The sequence below is a fragment of the Podarcis filfolensis genome (genome assembly GCF_964270895.1).
Source record: "Podarcis filfolensis genome assembly, chromosome: 2".
In the NCBI taxonomy this organism is placed as follows: Eukaryota; Metazoa; Chordata; class Lepidosauria; order Squamata; family Lacertidae; genus Podarcis; species Podarcis filfolensis.
Window position 1 is genome coordinate 11129641 of NC_139605.1, and position 19428 is coordinate 11149068.

A 19428-nucleotide genomic window follows, 5' to 3' on the forward strand; every position below is an offset into this window, starting at 1 on the left:
ACTCATTGCTTCTAATGGAGACAACCACTGCAGTGTTTTACGATCTTATAGGTTTTTATACCTATCCCATATTTCAAATAGAGATCTTTGGAATGTATGGTTTCCAAATCCTTTATGGACTTTTGTTTTATTATACCATAAATACGTGTGCCAACCAAATCTATTATCATAACCTTCCAAATCTAACAAATCTGTAATTTCTAACAACATCCATTCCTTTAACCAACAGAGGCAAGATGCTTCATAATACAGTTTCAAGTCTGGCAGGGCGAAGCCTTCTTTTTCTTTAACATCTGTTAATAACTTATATTGAATTATCGGTTTCTTCCCCTGCCAGATATATCTTGAAACTACTTTTTGCCACTCTTTAAAAATTGCTGCCCCCTTGATTATTGGAATTGATTGAAACAAAAATAGCATTTTTGGTAGCACATTCATTTTAATAGTCGAAATCCTTCCCCAAAATGATAATTTGATCATTCCCCATACGTCTAGATCTTTTTAAATTCCATTCCACACCTGTATATAATTGTTCTGAAAAAGGTCTATTTTTTTTTTACGTTAACCAAATTCCTAAGTATTTAACTTTTTTAACTGCTTCTATACCAATCTGTTGCTGCAGCCTTTCCACCAATTCCTGTTTCATATTTTTAACTATCATTTTAGTTTTCTTTTTGTTCAGTTTAAAACCTGCTACGTGCCCAAATTGTTCTATCTCTTCTAGCACTTCTTTAGCACTGGTTGTTGGTTCTTCTATTGTTAGTACTAAGTCATCTGCAAAGGCTTTCACTTTATACTCCTTCCGACCTACTGAAATTCCTTTTATTTTTTCATTTCTCCTTATTGTCCTTAGGAAGACTTCCAGTACCGATATGAATAACAATGGTGATAATGGACACCCTTGTCTTGTACCTTTCATAATCTCAATATTTTCTGTTATTATGTCATTTACTATCAGTTTTGCTCTTTATTCAGAGTATATCGCTTTTATTCCTTTTAGATTGTCCAGTGTCCATTAATTCCAAATTCTTTAACATAAATTCCCAGGATATATTATCAAAGGCCTTTTCTGCGTCTACAAAAATTAACTTCGCCTGTTTTTCATTTCTGGCAGTCAGATATTCAGTTATATTAACGAGATTCCTTATATTATCTTTCATCTGTCTGCCAGGTAAAAAACCTGCTTGGTCCTTCTGAATTATTTAATTCAATATTTTTTTCAGTCTGTTTGCCAATATACTCACAAACAATTTATAATCACTATTTAGCAGCGAAATCGGCCTATAGTTCTTTACTTGGATTTCCTGTGTCAGTGCATCATTCCCACCTACAATTCCTCGGTTTGTGAACATGGCTGGTTTGGGTTCCTTTCGACCAGTTGCTAATAATCTACTTTTGTTGTTGTTCAAAATGGGTTTTTGCTGGTAGTGGGTTCATAAAACTTTAATAAAGCACAGATCCCTTTCAAAAAATTCATTCTCACGTATTCCACTATATAGTTTGGTGGGGTCCCCCACCCGGTTGTTTTGTTCCTTGCAGTCTTTTGAGGAAGTGTGTTGTGCAAGAACTCCAATGCAGCTTTAATTATGCAACCTGAATTTTCCTGTGTGTGACTGAATCCCACCCCAAAACAGAGATTGTTTGGAAATGTCCTTTGTCAGATGTATCAAGCATGAATTTAAGCTTAGAGTTATAGTGGATCCTCCAGATATGAACTTAATTTGTTCCGGGGGTCCGTGCGCAACCCGAAAAGTCCGCAAGCAGAGGCACTGCTTCTGCGGCACGCTAGAGCTTTTCTGTGCACACGCGAGAGGCAAAAACCCAGAAGTATACTTCCGGGTTTGCCAGCTCCCCGACCCCAAGAAAAGACTAGTCTAGAGAGGCAGGTGAGCATTACAGCTAAACCCCATGTTATGCTCTCCAGTAGCTATTCACTCAGACAGGGCTATTTTCATTCAGCTCCTACAGTGTCCAGGGTGGGGGAAATGTTTTTTACCTTTCTTTTTCCCCTTCCTTGCAGTCTTTCCTAGTGAATAATTGCTGGAAACAGAAGCTACAGAGCTCTCACAGAAGGAAGCTTAGACTTGAGAAGTCAGTGGGTGCTTGCTGGAGATGGCTAGGAGAAGCAGCAGCAGTTGCAAATAAGTTATGCAATGAAGAAGAAGCTTAGGATGCCCATCTGGGACCAGAGAGAGGAAAGCTGACTGAATTACATAAACGACTGAACATTATTTGCAATGTGCTACTTTATTGTGTTTATCTTTTTGTAAGACTGTTTAAGACTGGTCTGCAGTAAAGCTTCGAAAGTTATTCTTGTGATGGAGAGAACTCATTTCCACACAAGGTCCAGATCAGGAATTCCACGGAACAACTTTAACGACAAGTATTTGAAGAACCAAACCACGATGTAGCCGTGCTCTTTTCCATCCCTTTCCAAGAATTGCAACAATCTGTTCCTCCAAATGGTTCAGCCTCCACCACCTTTAGTCAACTGAAGGCAACCAACTATGCCCTGGGGGCCCCGATCTTTCCCACTGCCAATAAATACTAATAAATGAATAGAAAGAGAACCTACCCATCTCACATTAATACAAAAACCTTGCATGTAGACTCTGTAAAATAATTAAAGTTTACTACCCCCTCCCCCCACTCTCTCTCCCTACCTCTCAACTCCCCAACCTTTATACAAGTCTCTCTGTGTGAATTTTGATGATATCCAAAGTAAGAGAGTTGCTTACAGCTAGGAAGCTATATAGCTCTTCTAGGTGTTAGTTTCTTTTTGCAGACTCTACAATGTCCAGACTCTTTCTACTCAAAAGTACTTTACTTTCATAAACACGTAACTGAGAAGAATATATTTATAATCTGCTTATTCAAACACAGGTACGCTCTCACTTGAATTGTCTTACCGGTTCTTACGAAAGGTTTTTACTTTCACCTCAGCAGTATTCTCTCTGTTCCTGCACAGGTTTCCCCTATAAACATTTAGTGATCTTTCTCTGTTTCACTTCAGACAGATCACTCTGACACCAGGGATATAGGAAGGGGGGGCTGTGTGGGTGGTCCACCCTGGATGTTATCCCTGACCGGCGTGTGTGTGATAAAAACCCCCCAGGGCGGATGACTGCACTGCCCCCTGGGCGCCAATCTCTGTGCCATAACTAATTGGTAGTTGTTGCAAGAATGACCTCACATATGCATATGCAGTTGCTAATTGGCTGGCTTTGATGCTGTGCTTATCTCTGGAGCCAGGGATGTTGGGCTCTGGGGCCAGACCTTGGAGCTACCTGTAAGCCTTGGATAGTTGCCACCTGTGCCCTCGTGGGCCAGGTAGATTGATGGGAAGTTCTGGCCAAGCTGACGAAGGCTGATTTTTGAATAGGTAATATGTATACATTTGCCTGGGTGTGGACAAGTCATGACAATTGCTTGCTACTGCGGTGTTTATCCTCAGCAGGGCTCTGCACTGAGTTGTCTGTTACCTCCGAGGATGTGGACAGGCTGCTTGGACGAGTGAAACTTCCACAGGGCAGGCACTAGAAGACCCTCTGCCTGGTTCCCTGTAACCTCACTTCTCGCAGTGAGGGAACCGCCAGAAGGCCCTCAGAGCTGGCTCTCAGTGTCCGGGCTGAACGATGGGGGTGGAGACGCTCCTTCAGGTATACTGGACCGAGGCCGTTTAGGGCTTTAAAGGTCAGCACCAACACTTTGAATTGTGCTCGGAAAAGGTAGCACAAGAAGAAGGAAAACTCTGGTTCCAAACCTCTGTTGCCTTGTGGGATACCTTTGGTAGAAGAAAAGGCTAAGGAGTAAACCATAAACAAATCTGGAGTGGGGTCCCACTCATACGACTCCTTCTGGCAATTCCTGCAGCCAAGCTGGTGCCAAGCATCTTGCTCGGCTTTCCTTTGGACCCCTTCAGCGAGGACGAGAAGGGCTGTGTGTCTTATCCTCTGGGCAGCCCAGGACCTCCAAACACGCTGCCTAGCCTTGTGCCCCACGGAGGTCACTTGGGCGCTGCTAACACAGCTGCTTGGCTCTACCCCCGGAAGCTCACTCCATTGTCTCTTGACACAGACAAACAACATGTGCTCTGAATTTCAAATTGTTGTAACCTGCTCCGGGACCTGCTAGTAAAAGGCAGGTAATAAATAAAATAATGACGATGATCTTCTCTTGCACTGAAGCCATGATCTAGGGGCCTAATCATCCGAATTAAGGCAAGTGAAAAATGTGGGGAGGAACTTTCATGGCGAATAAGGCCAACAGTGGCTATGAACTATGATGGCCATGTTCCCTCTCCACTGCGGGAGACAGCAGTGCTTCCAAAAACCAGGAATTACTGGGAACTACAGGAGAGGAGAGTGATCCTGTGCTGAAGTCCTGCTTGTGGGTAAAGGGACCCCTGACCATTAGGTCCAGTCGTGACTGACTCTGGGGTTGTGGCGCTCATCTCGCTTTATTGGCCGAGGGAGCCGGCGTACAGCTTCCGGGTCATGTGGCCAGCATGACTAAGCCGCTTGTGGCGAACCAGAGCAGCGCATGGAAACGCCGTTTACCTTCCCGCCGGAGCGGTACCTATTTATCTACTTGCACTTTGACGTGCTTTCGAACTGCTAGGTTGGCAGGAGCAGGGACCGAGCAACAGGAGCTCACCCTGTCGCGGGGATTCAAACTGCCGACCTTCAGATCGGCAAGTCCTAGACTCTGTGGTTTAACCCACAGCGCCACCCGTCACAGCGTCCTGCTTGTGAGCTTCCCACTAAAGATGTCGTATACTTAATTCGGTGTCCCTGTAACTTCTTGTATGTTGGTTGCACCACTTGTGTGGTTGGAGTAAGGATAGGGGAACATGGTTCCCGCATCCGAAATGCTGTCTTGGAAGCTCCTCTGGTTGAGCATTTTATATCGCAGAATCATTCTGATAGGGATTTATCATTCACAGTACTGTGGGTGAATCGGAAAACCATCAACAAAAGACAAGATCATGAAAAACGGCTACGACAGAAAGAATCTCAATTCATTTTTAGGTTTAAGACCATTCACCCTGAAGGACTCAATTCTGAACTGGATTTAAATTGTTTTATTTGATGTTTTTTCCATTGTTGTTATATCGCTTTGTACTTTTAAATTGACTTACTGCAATTCATTCTCCCTGTAATGAGCGCCACCTGGGAATGGTTACTTATGCTTCAGGTATCACGCAACTGGTAGCAGTGGTTACATATCCATATGACCACTGCTCCCTGTGCATTTTTCTAATCTATGGGGTATGTACCTTTGTTCTTCTTATTGTAGTTGTAGCATATGGATTGTAATGTGTGAAGTTTATATAGTTTTCACGTACACAGGTCATTGTTTCATATTTGAATTCTTTTGTAGTTGTGCTGAAGAAGATTCCAGCGAAACAGTCAGATTATCCGGGATCACTGTCCGTTGTTATTCACCTACGACTTTGGCACCATCAACGCCTAAAAAAAGTTTTACCGCTTAGCCCACAGGATAGCATCTATTACTTTGTTTCAACCATAGACTTATTATACTTCTGCGGACTTTCAAAGATTGACAGACGTGTGTTCAATTGATTTCAAATATATTAGAGAATTGACAAGTGCACACATTTTGTTTTTGTTACTAAATCATGTATATTATGCAATAAGAGTTACAGTGCTATCTAGTATACTGGTCTGCGTGTTGCTTGTATTGTTTGTAGTGTTAAGTTTTGCAACACAGGGGTTTGTTGTTCTGTATATGTGAGCTTCCCACAGGCATCTAGTTTGCCTCTGTGAAAGCAGGCGGCTGGGCTGGATAGGCCCTTGATCTGATCTAGCTGGGCTCTTCCTGTGTTTTTGTGTTATGCTCTGTATGCTATGGCTCTGTGGTGTGTACACTACAACCCCATAGTCTCCTTTGACTGGACTTAACCACCCGGGGTCCTTTACCTTTACCTTACATAGCCTTACCACTTCACCTGCTTATTTTGGTGGGTTTCTGTCTGAGAAAAGCCGACTTATCTGGCATGCAGAATTCTGGCAAACAGCACCCCAGGAAAACAGAGCATGGTGGTGTTCCATTACACAACTGGATCAAGGAATCTCAGCTAGAAATCCCTTTGAGTGCTTCCAAATACCAGTTTCTGGGAGCCATAAGTGGGGAGTCAGCTGTTCCCATCCTGCTTGTGACCGTCCCAGAGGCAGCCGGTTGGCCACTGTTGGAACAACAGCTTTTGGCCTGACACTTTCAATTAATTCACCTTACCAGGTTGTTACAGGATGTTGGGGTTGGGCAGGAAACGGTGGAGACCTTGAGCTCCTCGGAGGGAAAGGGCAAGATATTTTATTTTTTAATGCAATGCACGTTCCACTACACATGAGATACAGCAGCTAGAATTTAATGAGGATCTGGAGTTACACAATACCTACAGTCAGTACAGTTGCTAAAATCGAAACTGCTGTGACTTTGTACATATTGCCTTCTGCTTTGGGTGGATCACCGCGGCCGAGAAACAAATGTGCCCATAACGTAGGTACGCACCAATGGCAAATTGATAAACATCCCTCTATAATACAATAGAATAGAATATTCTCTCTTCCCCAGTGCCTAAAAACAGTTGTGTACATCCATCAGAGCTGTTAAAAACCAACAAACCCATCACGTTCCTTGCCAACAAGGTTTACTTTTTGAAATCCAGCACCAACCTTTTTAAGACACCAGCCCTGCAGAAGCAGCGATCCTAACTCAACACACCTGGGAGTAAGTCCCACTGAATTCAGTGGGCAGGGCTGGGATGGCAGCCTAAATATTTCAATTCCCTTTCCATCTGAATTTTATTCCAATCTGCTCGGGCTACAGTGCCAGTGTGGTGTGGTGGTTAAGAGCGGTAGTCTCGTAATCTGGGGAACCAGGTTCGCTTCCCCGCTCCTCCACATGCAGCTGCTGGGTGACCTTGGGCCAGTCACACTTCTCTGAAGTCTCTCAGCCCCACTCACCTCACAGAGTGTTTGTTGTGGGGGAGGATGGGGAAGGAGAATGTTAGCCGCTTTGAGACTCCTTCGGGTTGTGATAAAGCAGGATATCAAATCCAAACTCCTCTTCTTCTATAGTGTTGCGTCTGAACTCATTTTCTGGCTCTTTCAATTAAGGAAACTCTCAAAGCTGGCCTATGACACACTTGAACCATGAAACCTCATCCTTGCATATTCAGAGTCTACTTCAGGCTTACTTCCAGGTCACCCTAAAGCAAGAATGGCAGAACCCAAAACTCTCCAGGTGTTGCTGGACCACAGCTCCCTTCATTCCTGGCCATTGCCCGCATCGGCTGGGGATGATGGGAACTGGAGTCTTGCATCCAGAGGGCCACAAGTTCCCCAAACCTGGCATAAAGCAATACCAAAAAAACCCAGCCAGCAGCCCTTGTTCCACTTGCTGGTTCTGTGAGCCAGAGTGCCCCTCCCTTGCAGTTCCCTGGCAGCTGGCAGCTGGAGGAGAGTGTGTCTTTTGGCAGGGAGAAGAGAAACAAGTCCCTCAAAGCGGGTTTTCGCTGCAGCAGCCCCAGAGGTTTTGTCAGGGTGAGGTGTCAGAGAGGTGAGAGCACTGCTTGTCAGTGTGCTGAACCAAAGGCGGCATGTTCTGGAAGGCCTGCAGACGCCATCTTGGTAGTCAAGATAACCCCACAATTAGTTGTAGCAAGGAGCTCAGATAATGCTTACAGTGGTACCTCAGGTTAAGAACTTAATTCGTTCTGGAGGTCCGTTCTTAACCTGAAAATGTTCTTAACCTGAGGTACCACTTTAGCTAATGGGGCCTCCCGCTGCCGCCGCGCGATTTCTGTTCTCATCCTGAGGTAAAGTTCTTAACCCGAGGTACTATTTCTGGGTTAGCGCAGTCTGTAACCTGAAGCGCCTGTAACCCAAGGTACCACTGTATATTCACTTGCTTTGCTGGAAGTCTGCACCTTTCTTTGAATAAAGCACTAGGACTGAACCCCTGGGCGTTTTGGACGTCCTTCTTTGGTATCCCTGCACCCGACTGCACCCACGATCCCACCACTGGATCCGGACACGAAGCTGCCGCTACGGCTTCTCCCTGGCGTGGATCTTCTGGTGCCGGGAGAGGTTGGAGGAGCTGGAGAAGGTTTTCTCGCACCTGGGGCACTGGTAGGGCTTCTCTCCTGTGTGCGTCCGCATGTGTTTCTTGAGGCCTTGGCTCCAGCGAAAGTTCTGCCCGCACTCGGAGCAGGCGTAGGGCTTCTCGCCCGTGTGGGACCTCTCATGCTTGGCCAGCTGCGACCTCTGGATGTAGCCGTTCCCGCAGTGCGCGCAGCGGAAGGGCTTCTCCCCCGTGTGGGTGCGCTTGTGGGCGGTGAAGTGCGAGCTGGAGATGAAGCACTTGCCGCAGTCGGCGCACTGGTAGGGCTTCTCCCCCGTGTGGGTGCGCTTGTGCGTCGTCAGGTGCGAGCTGTAGGTGAAGCGCTTCCCGCACTCGGCGCACTGGTAGGGCTTCTCGCCCGTGTGGATCCGCTCGTGCTTCCTCAGCTGGCAGCTGGAGATGAAGCTCTTCCCGCACTCGGAGCAGGCGTACGGCTTCTCGCCTGTGTGGGTCCGGGTGTGCGTGACCAGGTCCGATTTCTGGTTGAAGCTCTTGCCGCAGACGGCGCACTTGTGGGGCCTCTCCCCCGTGTGGGTCCACTTGTGGATGACCAGGTGCCGTGTCTGGCTGAAGCTCTCCCCGCACTCGGGGCACTTGTAGGGCTTCTCCCCCTTGTGGCTGCCCTCGTGGATCACCAGCTGCGGCCGGTAGCGGAAGCTCTGGCCGCACTCGGCGCACCGGTATGGCTTCTCCCCCGTGTGCACCCTCCGGTGGCGCAGGAGGTTGCAGCGCGTGCCGAAGCTCTTCCCGCAGTCGGGGCACTTGTAGGGCCGCTCGCCCGTGTGGGTCCGCTCGTGGATCAGCCGCCCGATCTTGTCGCTGAAGGTCTTGCCGCAGGCCGAGCACTTGTACGGCTTCTCGCCCGTGTGGAAGCGCTCGTGGATGATGAGGGACTCCTTCCGCGTGAAGCACTTGCCGCAGGCCGAGCACTTGTGCGGCTTCTCGCCCGTGTGCGTCCGCTCGTGGATGATCAGGTGGGCGCGGCAGTCAGAGATCTTCCCGCAGTACTGGCACTTGTGGGGCTTCTCCTTGGGCGGTGCCTTCGGGGTCTTCGGACGGGGGCCCAAGACCACCTTCTTCCTCACGTGGCCGTACATCCCCTCCTCCAAGCCGGCCGCTCCCCCAAGGATATATTGCTGCTGGTCACTGACTCCTGGAATAACGCAAATAAGGGGTTAAGAGGAGCCTGCTGGATCAGGCCAATGTCCCATCTAGCTTAGGGTCCCATTCTCACAGTGGCCAACCAGAGGCCAGTAGGAAACCAGGAAGCAGGATTGGAGCACAAGTAGAGCTGGGCGCTATCTGCTTTTGAACTACAGTGGTATCTCGGGTTTAGAATTTAACTCGTTCTGGAGGTCCGTTCTTAACCTGAAACTGTTCTTAATCTGAGGTACCACTTTAACTAATGGGGCCTCCCACTGCTGCTGCACGATTTCTGTTCTCACCCTGAAGCAAAGTTCTTAACCCGAGGTACTATTTCTGGGTTAGCGGAGTCTGTAACCTGAAGCGTCTATAACCGGAGGTACCACTGTATGTGCTATATCAGCAGCTAAACATCGCAATACAGTGGTACCTCAGGTTACATATGCTTCAGGTTACAGACTGTATACCGAGCTAAGTAGAGGCACTGGCTGGCTTCACGGTTTTTCCTGCATCGTGATTTCTGCCGGCGTCTGATCTTGTGATCCGCTGCCCCCCTGCATGAGTCAGGGGAGAGCTGAGCAGGCAGAGCTAACAGGGGCTGCAGATGTATGCCCAGAGATGGAAAGAAGATAAAGTCCCTACTAGAGAAGAATGACGGGTAAAGTTGATGGATTATGCTGAAATGGCTAAAATGACCGGAAGAATCAGAAATCAGGAAGACCAAGATTTTAATAAGGAACGGGGGAAATTTATAACTTATCTTAAAGACCATTGTAAGCCGTTAAAATTATTAGTAGGGTTGGAATATCACTTGCAGTCTTAAGAGTGAATCCTGGACACAATGGAGATGTAAAAGATTTGGATCATCACAAAAGATGCGGGAGGAAATGACCAGGAGATTTCTTGGAATTATGATTTATGTTTGATATATACATCTCTGTAAAAAAATTAATTTAAAAAACCAAATCAATAAAAATTTAAAAATAAAATAACAGGGGCTGCAGGAATTGAGAGAAGCATTGGCTGGCTTCATGTTTTTTTCCATATTGTCATTTTTGCAGAACACACACCAACATTATGATTTGCGATATAATGCAAGGTCAAAAATTATGAAACCAATATCACGATATGGACTTCAAACAGGTTTTGAATTACATATCCAAACCGTGTCCCTTCCTGTGGTTTCCAGCAACTGATGTTCAGAGCCATCCCTGCCTCTGACCAGCGGCTTCAATCTTTTGTCAAAGGGCTCTGTCCTCACCTGTACCCCACCTCCCCCCAAAACCCCACTTTGAGTCTCCTCACCATCACCATCCATGGGCAGCTCAATCTTCACAATGTCTGACGGATCCAGCTCCGACTTGGGGGAACCGGCAGCAGAACTGTCCAAATCCTCCACTGTCTGGGGGGGAAAATAAGGACAATATGCAATATGTTTTTTTAAATGAGTTTGGAAATCCATGTGAATATGCACATGTATGTTGGTGTGTATCAGGGTGGACAAAAATCAATGATTTTTTTTAAAGATAAAAAAATCAGATTTTTTAAATTTAAATCATTTTTTTAAAAAAAAGTGGGATTTTTTAAAATTTAAATCGGATTTTTAAAATAAAATGCTTTCGGAGGAAAAAACTTCCTAAAGACAGTTTTCGATTTAAGTTACATTATAGTCCAAAGGCTACTCATCAGGAAATAAGGATTTTTTAAAGATTTTCATGTGTGCCATAACTCAGTCTAAGTATTGTTTTAAAATTGTTTAACCACATCAGTTAACAAACACGGATACATATGCTATGTTATTGTTCCAGTTAAATAAATTGTCTAAACTGTTATTGAGGAAATTATTATTTTTCACCTTCCAATAAAGTACAGCAGAAGGGCCCTGCTCCTGCCACTCGCCACCTGGCCCAGGGCGGGGCCTGACAGGCCTCACAAGGACTGCTATTGCTGTGCTGCCCAGGAGGACTGCCCTGCGTGAGTGCCTGAGGGCCCTGCTCCTGCCACTCGCCACCTGGCCCAGGGCTGGGGCCTGACAGGCCTCACAAGGACGGTTGCTGTCGCTGCTGCTGCCGCCCATGAGGACCCGGAGGGGCGCAGAGTTCTTTTTAAAATGTTTTAAAATTTTCCTTTCCCTTTTGACTTTTTTGTATGTGGGGGGTTTGGGAATTTGTTTGATTTTGATTGATTTGTAATTTTTACAGTTTTTTGTTTGTATTGTTTTATTGTTTCCTGGTTTTTTTATTGTTTTAAGGTTTTATTTTGTTCTTAAAGGGAGGGGTCAGGGCTGCCAGGGAGTGGGTCCCAGCCAACAAAATGGCTGGGGCATGTTCCACAGAGGGGGATGCATTGGGACAACCGATCTCAGTGATCACGGGTAGGAGGAGGAGTTACACTAAGACCAGACCATGACATTACAGAGGAGGCAGGTTTAGTCGTTGTCTAAGGGCTATCCCTGGCTCCGGGTCTGGTCCTGACCGAACGGATACTAGAATCAGCAAGGGATACCCACATGACCTGAAGGTGCTGCTGTGCAGTGCCAGGTCAATGATTCATAAGACCACTGCCATCCATGACTTGATCATGGATGGAGGAATTGACCTGGCATGTGTAACAGAGACTTGGTTGGATGAAGCAGATGGGCCTGTCCTTGCCGCTGCTTGTCCACCAGGTTTCTCTTACGCACAGCAACCCAGGCTTTGCGGGTGGGGAGTTGCAGTGATTTTTAGGAAGTCATTAGTTTGCACCAGGCGTCCTATTGGGAAGACCCAGTTCTCTGATTGCATGTTCTGGAAGTTGGGCAATAGGGGCAGTACAGGATTCCTTTTGTTGTACCGTCCTCCCCGCTGCACCAAGGATTCCCTGCCCGAACTGCTTCAGGTTGTGGCAGATGTTCTCCTGGAGACACCTAGTTTGGTTGTCTCAGGGGATTTTAACATCCATGCCGACACGACCTTACAAGGGGCCACTCGGGACTTCGTGGAAAGCATAGCCTCCATGGGGCTGTCCCTGAATAAGTCTGGCCCAACCCATAGCTGCAGATATGCCTTGGACCTGGTGTTTACCTCTATGGATGTTGGTGATCTGACACTAAGTAAAAGCAAAACGAAAGAAGTGCCATGGTCAGATCACTTCCTGGTGCAACTGGACTTCTCCGTGACCCTTCCCCTCCGCTGGGAAGTGGGACTGATTCGGACGGTCCGCCCCTGCCACTTAATGGATCCAAATGGTTTCCAGAGAGTGGTAGGGGATGCTTTATCTCATGTTGATGGCCTTTCAGCTGATTCCCTGGTGGCCCACTGGAATGTGGAGTTAACCAGGGCTATTGACTATTTGGCTCCGAAGCGCCCTCTCCGATTGCATGGAGCCCGGACAGCCCCATGGTTTTCCACGGATCTGAGGGCAATGAAACAATCGTTGAGACGGCTAGAGCGCTGGTGGCGGATGACCCATTCTGAAGCTGACTGGACACGGGTTAGAGCTCAATGTCGAGCCTACCAAGTGGCGGTAGCGACGGCGAAGAAGACTTTCTTCACCACCTCTATTGCATCTGCAGAAAACAGCAGCAGGAGACTTTTCCAGGTGGTTCACAATTTAGCAGAACCACCTGCTACATCGGGGCCCAGTACGGGCCACATGATCTCCTGCAGTGATTTTGCAAAGTTTTTTGCAGATAAAGTCGTTCAGATTCGGGAAGAGGTAGACGCCACTGTGGGAGCAGGGCCGGGGCAGGAGAGTCTAGTCAAATTGCGTGGGATCAATTCCAATCTGTTACCTCCAAGGATGTGGACAGGCTGCTTGGACAAGTGAAACCAACCACCTGTCTCCTTGATCCTTGCCCATCTTGGCTTATAAAAGCTAGCCGGGAAGGGCTGGGCGATGGGCTTCATGGGGTGGTGAATGCTTCCCTCCATGAGGGAGCCTTCCCAGACCTGCTGAAAGAGGCGGTTATTAAACCTCTTCTTAAAAAACTATCTTTAGATGTGGCCACGATGGCCAACTATCGCCCAGTCTCAAATCTTCCATTCTTGGGCAAGGTGATTGAGCGAGTGGTTGCTGAACAACTCCAGGCACGCCTGGAAGAAGCGGACCATTTGGATCCCTTCCAGTAGGGATTCAGGCCTCATCATGGGACTGAAACTGCCTTGGTCGCACTGGTTGATGATCTCCGGCGGGCTAGGGACAAAGGTGAGAGCTGTTTCCTAGTTCTGCTGGATCTCTCAGCGGCGTTTGATACCATCGACCATAACATCCTTCTGGACCGTCTTGAGGGGCTGGGAGCTGGGGGCACTGTCATACAGTGGTTCCGCTCCTTCCTCCTGGGCCGTGTTCAGAAAGTGGGGGGGGGATGAGTGTTCAGACCCCTGGGCTCTCACTTGTGGGGTGCCTCAGGGTTCTGTCCTCTCCCCCATGCTTTTCAACATTTACATGCAGCTGCTGGGAGAGATCATCAGGGGGTTTGGGCTGGGTGTTCATCAGTATGCGGATACCCAGCTCTACCTCTCTTTCAAATCAGAACCAGTGAAGGCAGTGATGGTCCTGTGTGAGTGCCTGGAGGCGGTTGGAGGATGGATGGTGGCTAACAGATTGAGATTGAATCCTGACAAGACAGAAGTATTGTTTTGGGGGGACAGGAGGCGGGCAGGTGTGGAGGATTCCCTGGTCCTAAATGGGGTAACTGTGCCCCTGAAGGACCAGGTGCACAGCCTGGGAGTCATTTTGGACTCACAGCTGTCCATGGAGGCACAGGTCAAATCTGTGTCCAGGGCAGCTGTTTACCAGCTCCATCTGGTACGTAGGCTGAGACCCTATCTGCCTGCGGACTGTCTCGCCAGAGTGGTGCATGCTCTGGTTATCTCCCGCTTAAGACTACTGCAATGCGCTCTACGTGGGGCTACCTTTGAAGGTGACCCGGAAACTACAACTAATCCAGGACGTGGCAGCCAGACTGGTGACTGGGAGCGGCCGCCGAGACCATATAACACCGGTATTGAAAGACCTACATTGGCTCAAAGTACATTTCCGAGCACAATTCAAAGTGTTGGTGCTGACCTTTAAAGCCTTAAATGGCCTCGGTCCAGTATACCTGAAGGAGCATCTCCACCCCCATCGTTCTACCCGGACACTGAGGTCCAACACCGAGGGCCTTCTGGCGGTTCCCTCACAGGGAGAAGCGAAGTTACAGGGAACCAGGCAGAGGGCCTTCTCAGTAGTGGTGCCCACCCTGTGGAACGCCCTCCCACCAGATGTCAAAGAGAACAACAACTGCCAGACTTTTAGAAGACATCTGAAGGCAGCCCTGTTTAGGGAAGCTTTTAATGTTTGATGTATCACAGTATTTTAATATTTTTTTGGAGGCCGCCAGAGTGGCTGGGGAAGCCCAGCCAGATGGGTGGGGTATAAATAATAAATAATAATTATTATTATTGTTGTTGTTGTTGTTGTTGTTATTCCTCACAATAATTTCATAATTATTGGTCTATGTATTTCTAATAGTATAACCAAATCAGTAATTTTTGATATAACTGTAAAAACTACTCTGAAAATTTATTATTCCAAAAAGGAAACCTTCATCTGATTGGTTGTAAATATTAAGATTATACCAGCAAGAATGAGTCTTTCTGTAAAAAAAATTATTTTAAACCAAGCCTTACTGACTAATGATTTAAATCGTGATTTAAATTGATTTGATTTGAATCAAATCCACCCTAGTGTGTATTCAGTAGCGCAGTGGCGAATTCAGATCTGCAGTGTCCCTTGAGCTCCTTGGGGAAGAGGTGGGATACAAGCACTTCATAAATAAACTTTTGACCCCACACCAAGCAGCAGGTTGGGCTGGATGACCTCCTGGGGTCCCTTCCTGCTCGACAAGCAATCTGCCCTCACCTTCTGCTCCGTCCTTTGCGGCCTCCACAGGAAATCCTCCGCCAGGGCCACAGCCTGGTTGCCGGTCTCCGGCCCCCTCTCTCGAACCCAGCACTGCATCTCCAGGGGCAGGATCATCAGGAACTGCTCCAGGATCACCAGCTCCAGGATCTGCTCCTTGGTGTGTCTCTCCGGCTTCAGCCACTGGCAGCAGAGCTCCCAGAGCTGGCAGAAGACCTTGCGGGGACCCTCGGCCTCCCGGTAACCGAAATGCCGGAAGCGCTGGCAGCGCATCTCCATGTTGAGGGTGTCTGGGATCTCCTCCTTCACTCCCACAGAGGCGTCTGCGTTTTCCTGAGCCTCGTGGACCTCCTTGCCGCTCAGGCCTAGCAGTGCCAGATCCGCACTCTCTTCTCTGGACCACTGCTTAGTGTCTGACGCCCCTTCGAAGGAGGCCTTCGTCCCTGCAGAGCTCTCCTCCGTCGGGGGCCGAAGCGATTGTGCGTCTTCCCACCCGGGATACGAGGACGGTGCCGCCGTCTTCAGGAATTCCTGCTTCCTGGCTTCCCAGAACTCCTGCTCCCGATCCTCTGGTTCTTCCTTAACCCGAGGTGGAATCGATTCCTCGCTCGTCCCAACTTGGACAATGCGAAGTTCTTTCCCTGGCATGCCCTTGGGTCCTGGCGAGGCCCGCTCCTCCATTTTGACTCCTGGCACGCGGCACCTAGAAAAGGAAAGGAAATTCGATCAGTTTAGTATATGTGCTGCCGAAGCGAGCATGGAAATTCGATCAGTTTAAATGGGAAAAAGGAAACCGGTGCAAGATTGGACCAAATAAGTATCTCCCTTCAATGCACCACATCCCTATCGCTTCCCAATCTGAGGAATGTGGACATGCACTTAAGGCCGCATTGTGAAGACAAATTGGCAGTCATTGTTATTTATCCGTTTGTATGCCAAAAAGGCTTTTTAAGTGGTTTGCAAATATAAAATCTAGTTATAAAATCCACACATAGTTAAAATGAAGAAATAAAACAATTCCATAGCAATTAAAACAGTTAAAAAACAACAACAAAGCAATTGAATCTTCCAGGACAAAGTCCCTGTGCATGGCACTTCACTGAGTGCAAGAGGTCCCTGCCCCAAGGAGCTTACAATCTTAAACTCAACACAGGGAACAACAGGAAAAATAGGGAAAGAGTAAAAGAGAAGCAATGTGATTTCCGTACATGGCCCTCAGGTGTCTCCCAAGAAGGCCACATCCCTCACTTGCCCTGCTTCACACACCCCGGGCTGGAAAACATCCTTGAACTCTGATCAGCCTTCTTTATGGTCCAGCTCTCACTTCCATACATCACTACTGGGAAAACCATAGCTTTAACTATACGGACCTTTGATGTCAAGGTGATGTCTCTACTTTTTAAGATATTGTCTAGGTTTGTCACTGCTTTTCTCCCAAGAAGCAGGCGTCTTTTAATTTCGTGGCTGCTGTTACCATCTGTAGTGATCATGCAGCCCAAGAAAGTAAAATCTCTTACTGCCTCCATTTTCCCCCCTTCTGGCATCTCAGCTTAGTGCTGTCAAAACACTGACCGGCAGCGCTTCTCCAGGCTTTCAGGCTGAACCCGTAGATGCCGCTGGGGACTGAACGGAGGCCTTCTACATGCAAGGCAGGTGCACCAACCACAGGTGCTGCTCATTCCTGGAAGGGCTTGTGTGTGCTTGGCTGTGATGCTGATCACAGATTCCTGGGATATGAGCCTGTCCTGGATCTGGGAGGGCGCGGGCACTTTGTGCCTTCACTCCGCGCCTGAACCGGGGGAACCTTCTGCATGCAAGGCAGCTGCTAATTCCTTCTGCAGAAGGAGGCTGCTGTTAGCATACACGTGTGTGTGTGTGTTAAGCCAACACGTTTCATCTTAGGTACTCCTGCCTGCCTGCGTCCACCTGGGAGACTGGGAAAACGCCCGCCACATCTCTGACTCTCCCGAATCCCACCTCCCACCCCTCTTCTCCCTCCCAGGAATCCTGACTCCTATCAGCATCATCATCATCATCATCATCATCATCATCATTATTATTATTATTATTCACTCGCCTGTTGCTTCCACTGCCTTTGCAAACCGTCCACGTTCCGGGCTCCTGCCGTCCCCAGCAGAAGGAAATGATGGAAAGGGGGAGGGAGCGCTGGCGGTGCAAAAGGGAAGCTTCGTACCAGGAAGGGGAGAAGGTGGGGCAGGAAAGTGACCTCACTGCTTTTCTATCTCTTTGCGCACTCTTTCCCTTCCCTTCCCTTCCTCGCCATGTGGCTCTGGTTTCCCTCCTCTCTAGGCGCGCGAAGCTCGCTGCACTTAACCCCTTGAGGGAGAGAGAGAGAGAGAGAGAGAGAGAGAGAGAGAGAGAGAGAGAGAGAAGGGAAGATGAAATATACTCGCAAAGTGATTTCATGCTCTTTATTCAGCTCATAGTGGTGAGGAGGAATGAATGAATGTCCCCTCAAGGTATCTGCTTTATATACATTATTTACACAATGGGCTGCACATGATTGGCTAATTCCGGAATTCTACTGTAAGCCAATCAGGTTGTGGATTCACTTCTATCTGGAGCATGATTGGGTGGTTCCTGCCAACCAATCATACTGCTGCATTGTTCTAGGACCAATCAGACTGCTGCATTCTGAATCCTATTGTTCTAGGACCAATCAGACTGCTGCAGTTTGGATCCTATTCAACTCAGTACATAACAGAAGACTCATATAATTGTCGCGTCGGAAGGGGCCCGAGGGTCATCCAGTCCAACCCCTTGCAATGCAAGGGATCTCAACTACAGCAACCATGACAGATGGCCCTTCAACAGCAGAGACACTGCGTTTTGTCTGTGTGAAACCGGTGTCATTCTTAGGGGCATCTGTCTGGGGAGACAATGGGAATCCCTTGCAGACGACCGCAGTGCCTGGAGACGATGTTGCTTCGAGGTGTTTTGTGGGAAGTGGCTGGAAGAAGTGGGGTGGTGGACTAGGACCCGGGTGGAGCAAGATTAAAATGCCTTGCTCAGCCCAACCTACATCGCAGGGTTGTTGTGAGATTGAAATGGAGGGCGGGGCAGATGGGGAGAGAGCCATGTAAACTACCTGGATTCCCTTGGAGGAAATGCGGACTGTAAATGCAACGGGAGTAATAGCAATAAACAGAAGAATAAATAATGTACAGGGCAACTCTTGTTCAGGGCTGCTCAGAGCTAAGTTCAGTGGGACGTACTCTCAAGTAAAGGTATACAGTGGTACCTCGGGTTACATACGCTTCAGGTTACAGACTCCGCTAACCCAGAAATAGTACCTCGGGTTAAGAACTTTGCTTCAGGATGAAAACAGAAATTGTGTGGCGGTGGCGTGGCGGCAGCGGAAGGCCCCATCAGCTAAAGTGGTGCTTCAGGTTAAGAACAGTTTCAGGTTAAGAACGGACCTCCAGAATGAATTAAGTACTTAACTCGAGGTACCACTGTACAGTCATACCTCGGGTTGAAGTAGCTTCAGGTTGAGCGTTTTCGGCTTGCGCTCCACAGTGACCCGGAAGGAACGGAGCGTGTTACTTCTGGGTTTCGCCGCTCGCCCATGCGCAGATGCTCAAAATGACATCACGCGCATGTGCGGAAGCGGCAAATCGTGACCCGCGCACGTGCAGACACGGGTTGCGTTCGCTTCAGGATGTGAACAGGGCTCCGGAACGGATCCCCTTCGCATCCAGAGGTACCACTGTATAAGGTTGCAGCCTTATTAATATACATTGGTACCTCGGGTTACATACGCTTCAGGTTACAGACTCTGCTAACCCAAAAATAGTACCTCGGGTTAAGAACTTTGCTTCAGGATGAGAACAGAAATTACGCAGTGGCGGCGCAGCAGCAGCAGGAGGCCCCATTAGCTAAAGTGGTGCTTCAGGTTAAGAACAGTTTCAGGTTAAGAACGGACCTCCGGAACGAATTAAGTACTTAACCTGAGGTACCACTGTACAGGCAGCAGCTCCCTGCTATACCTAGAGAGGCTCAGAAGCAAAAATTCGAGGAGAGTTGGGTTCTGAAGGCGTGGTACCTCGGGTTACAGACGCTTCAGCTTACATACGCTTCAGGTTACAGACTCCGCTAATCCAGAAATAGTACCTCGGGTTAAGAACTTTGCTTCAGGATGAGAACAGAAATTGTGCTCCGGCGGCAGCGGGAGGCCCCATTAGCTAAAGTGGTGCTTCAGGTTAAGAACAGTTTCAGGTTAAGAAGGGACCT

General features: G+C 48.1%; 2 protein-coding genes across 3 annotated transcripts in view; one reads left to right on the forward strand and one right to left on the reverse strand.

The window, feature by feature from the left end:
- NOTCH4 (notch receptor 4) overlaps nucleotides 1–19428 on the forward strand; it is a 110127-nt gene that overhangs the window by 43675 nt on the left and 47024 nt on the right. The gene's annotated exons all lie outside the window — the stretch shown is intronic.
- LOC310756666 (uncharacterized protein) lies at nucleotides 5577–17437 on the reverse strand. The gene is made up of 4 exons (XM_083601187.1): nucleotides 17252–17437; nucleotides 15175–15877; nucleotides 10597–10693; nucleotides 5577–9301 (listed from the first exon to the last, which is right to left on the reverse strand). The coding sequence occupies exons 2-4, from the start codon at nucleotides 15853–15855 to the stop codon at nucleotides 8073–8075; spliced, it is 2007 nt and encodes a 668-aa protein (XP_083457313.1). The 5' UTR covers nucleotides 15856–15877; nucleotides 17252–17437; the 3' UTR covers nucleotides 5577–8072.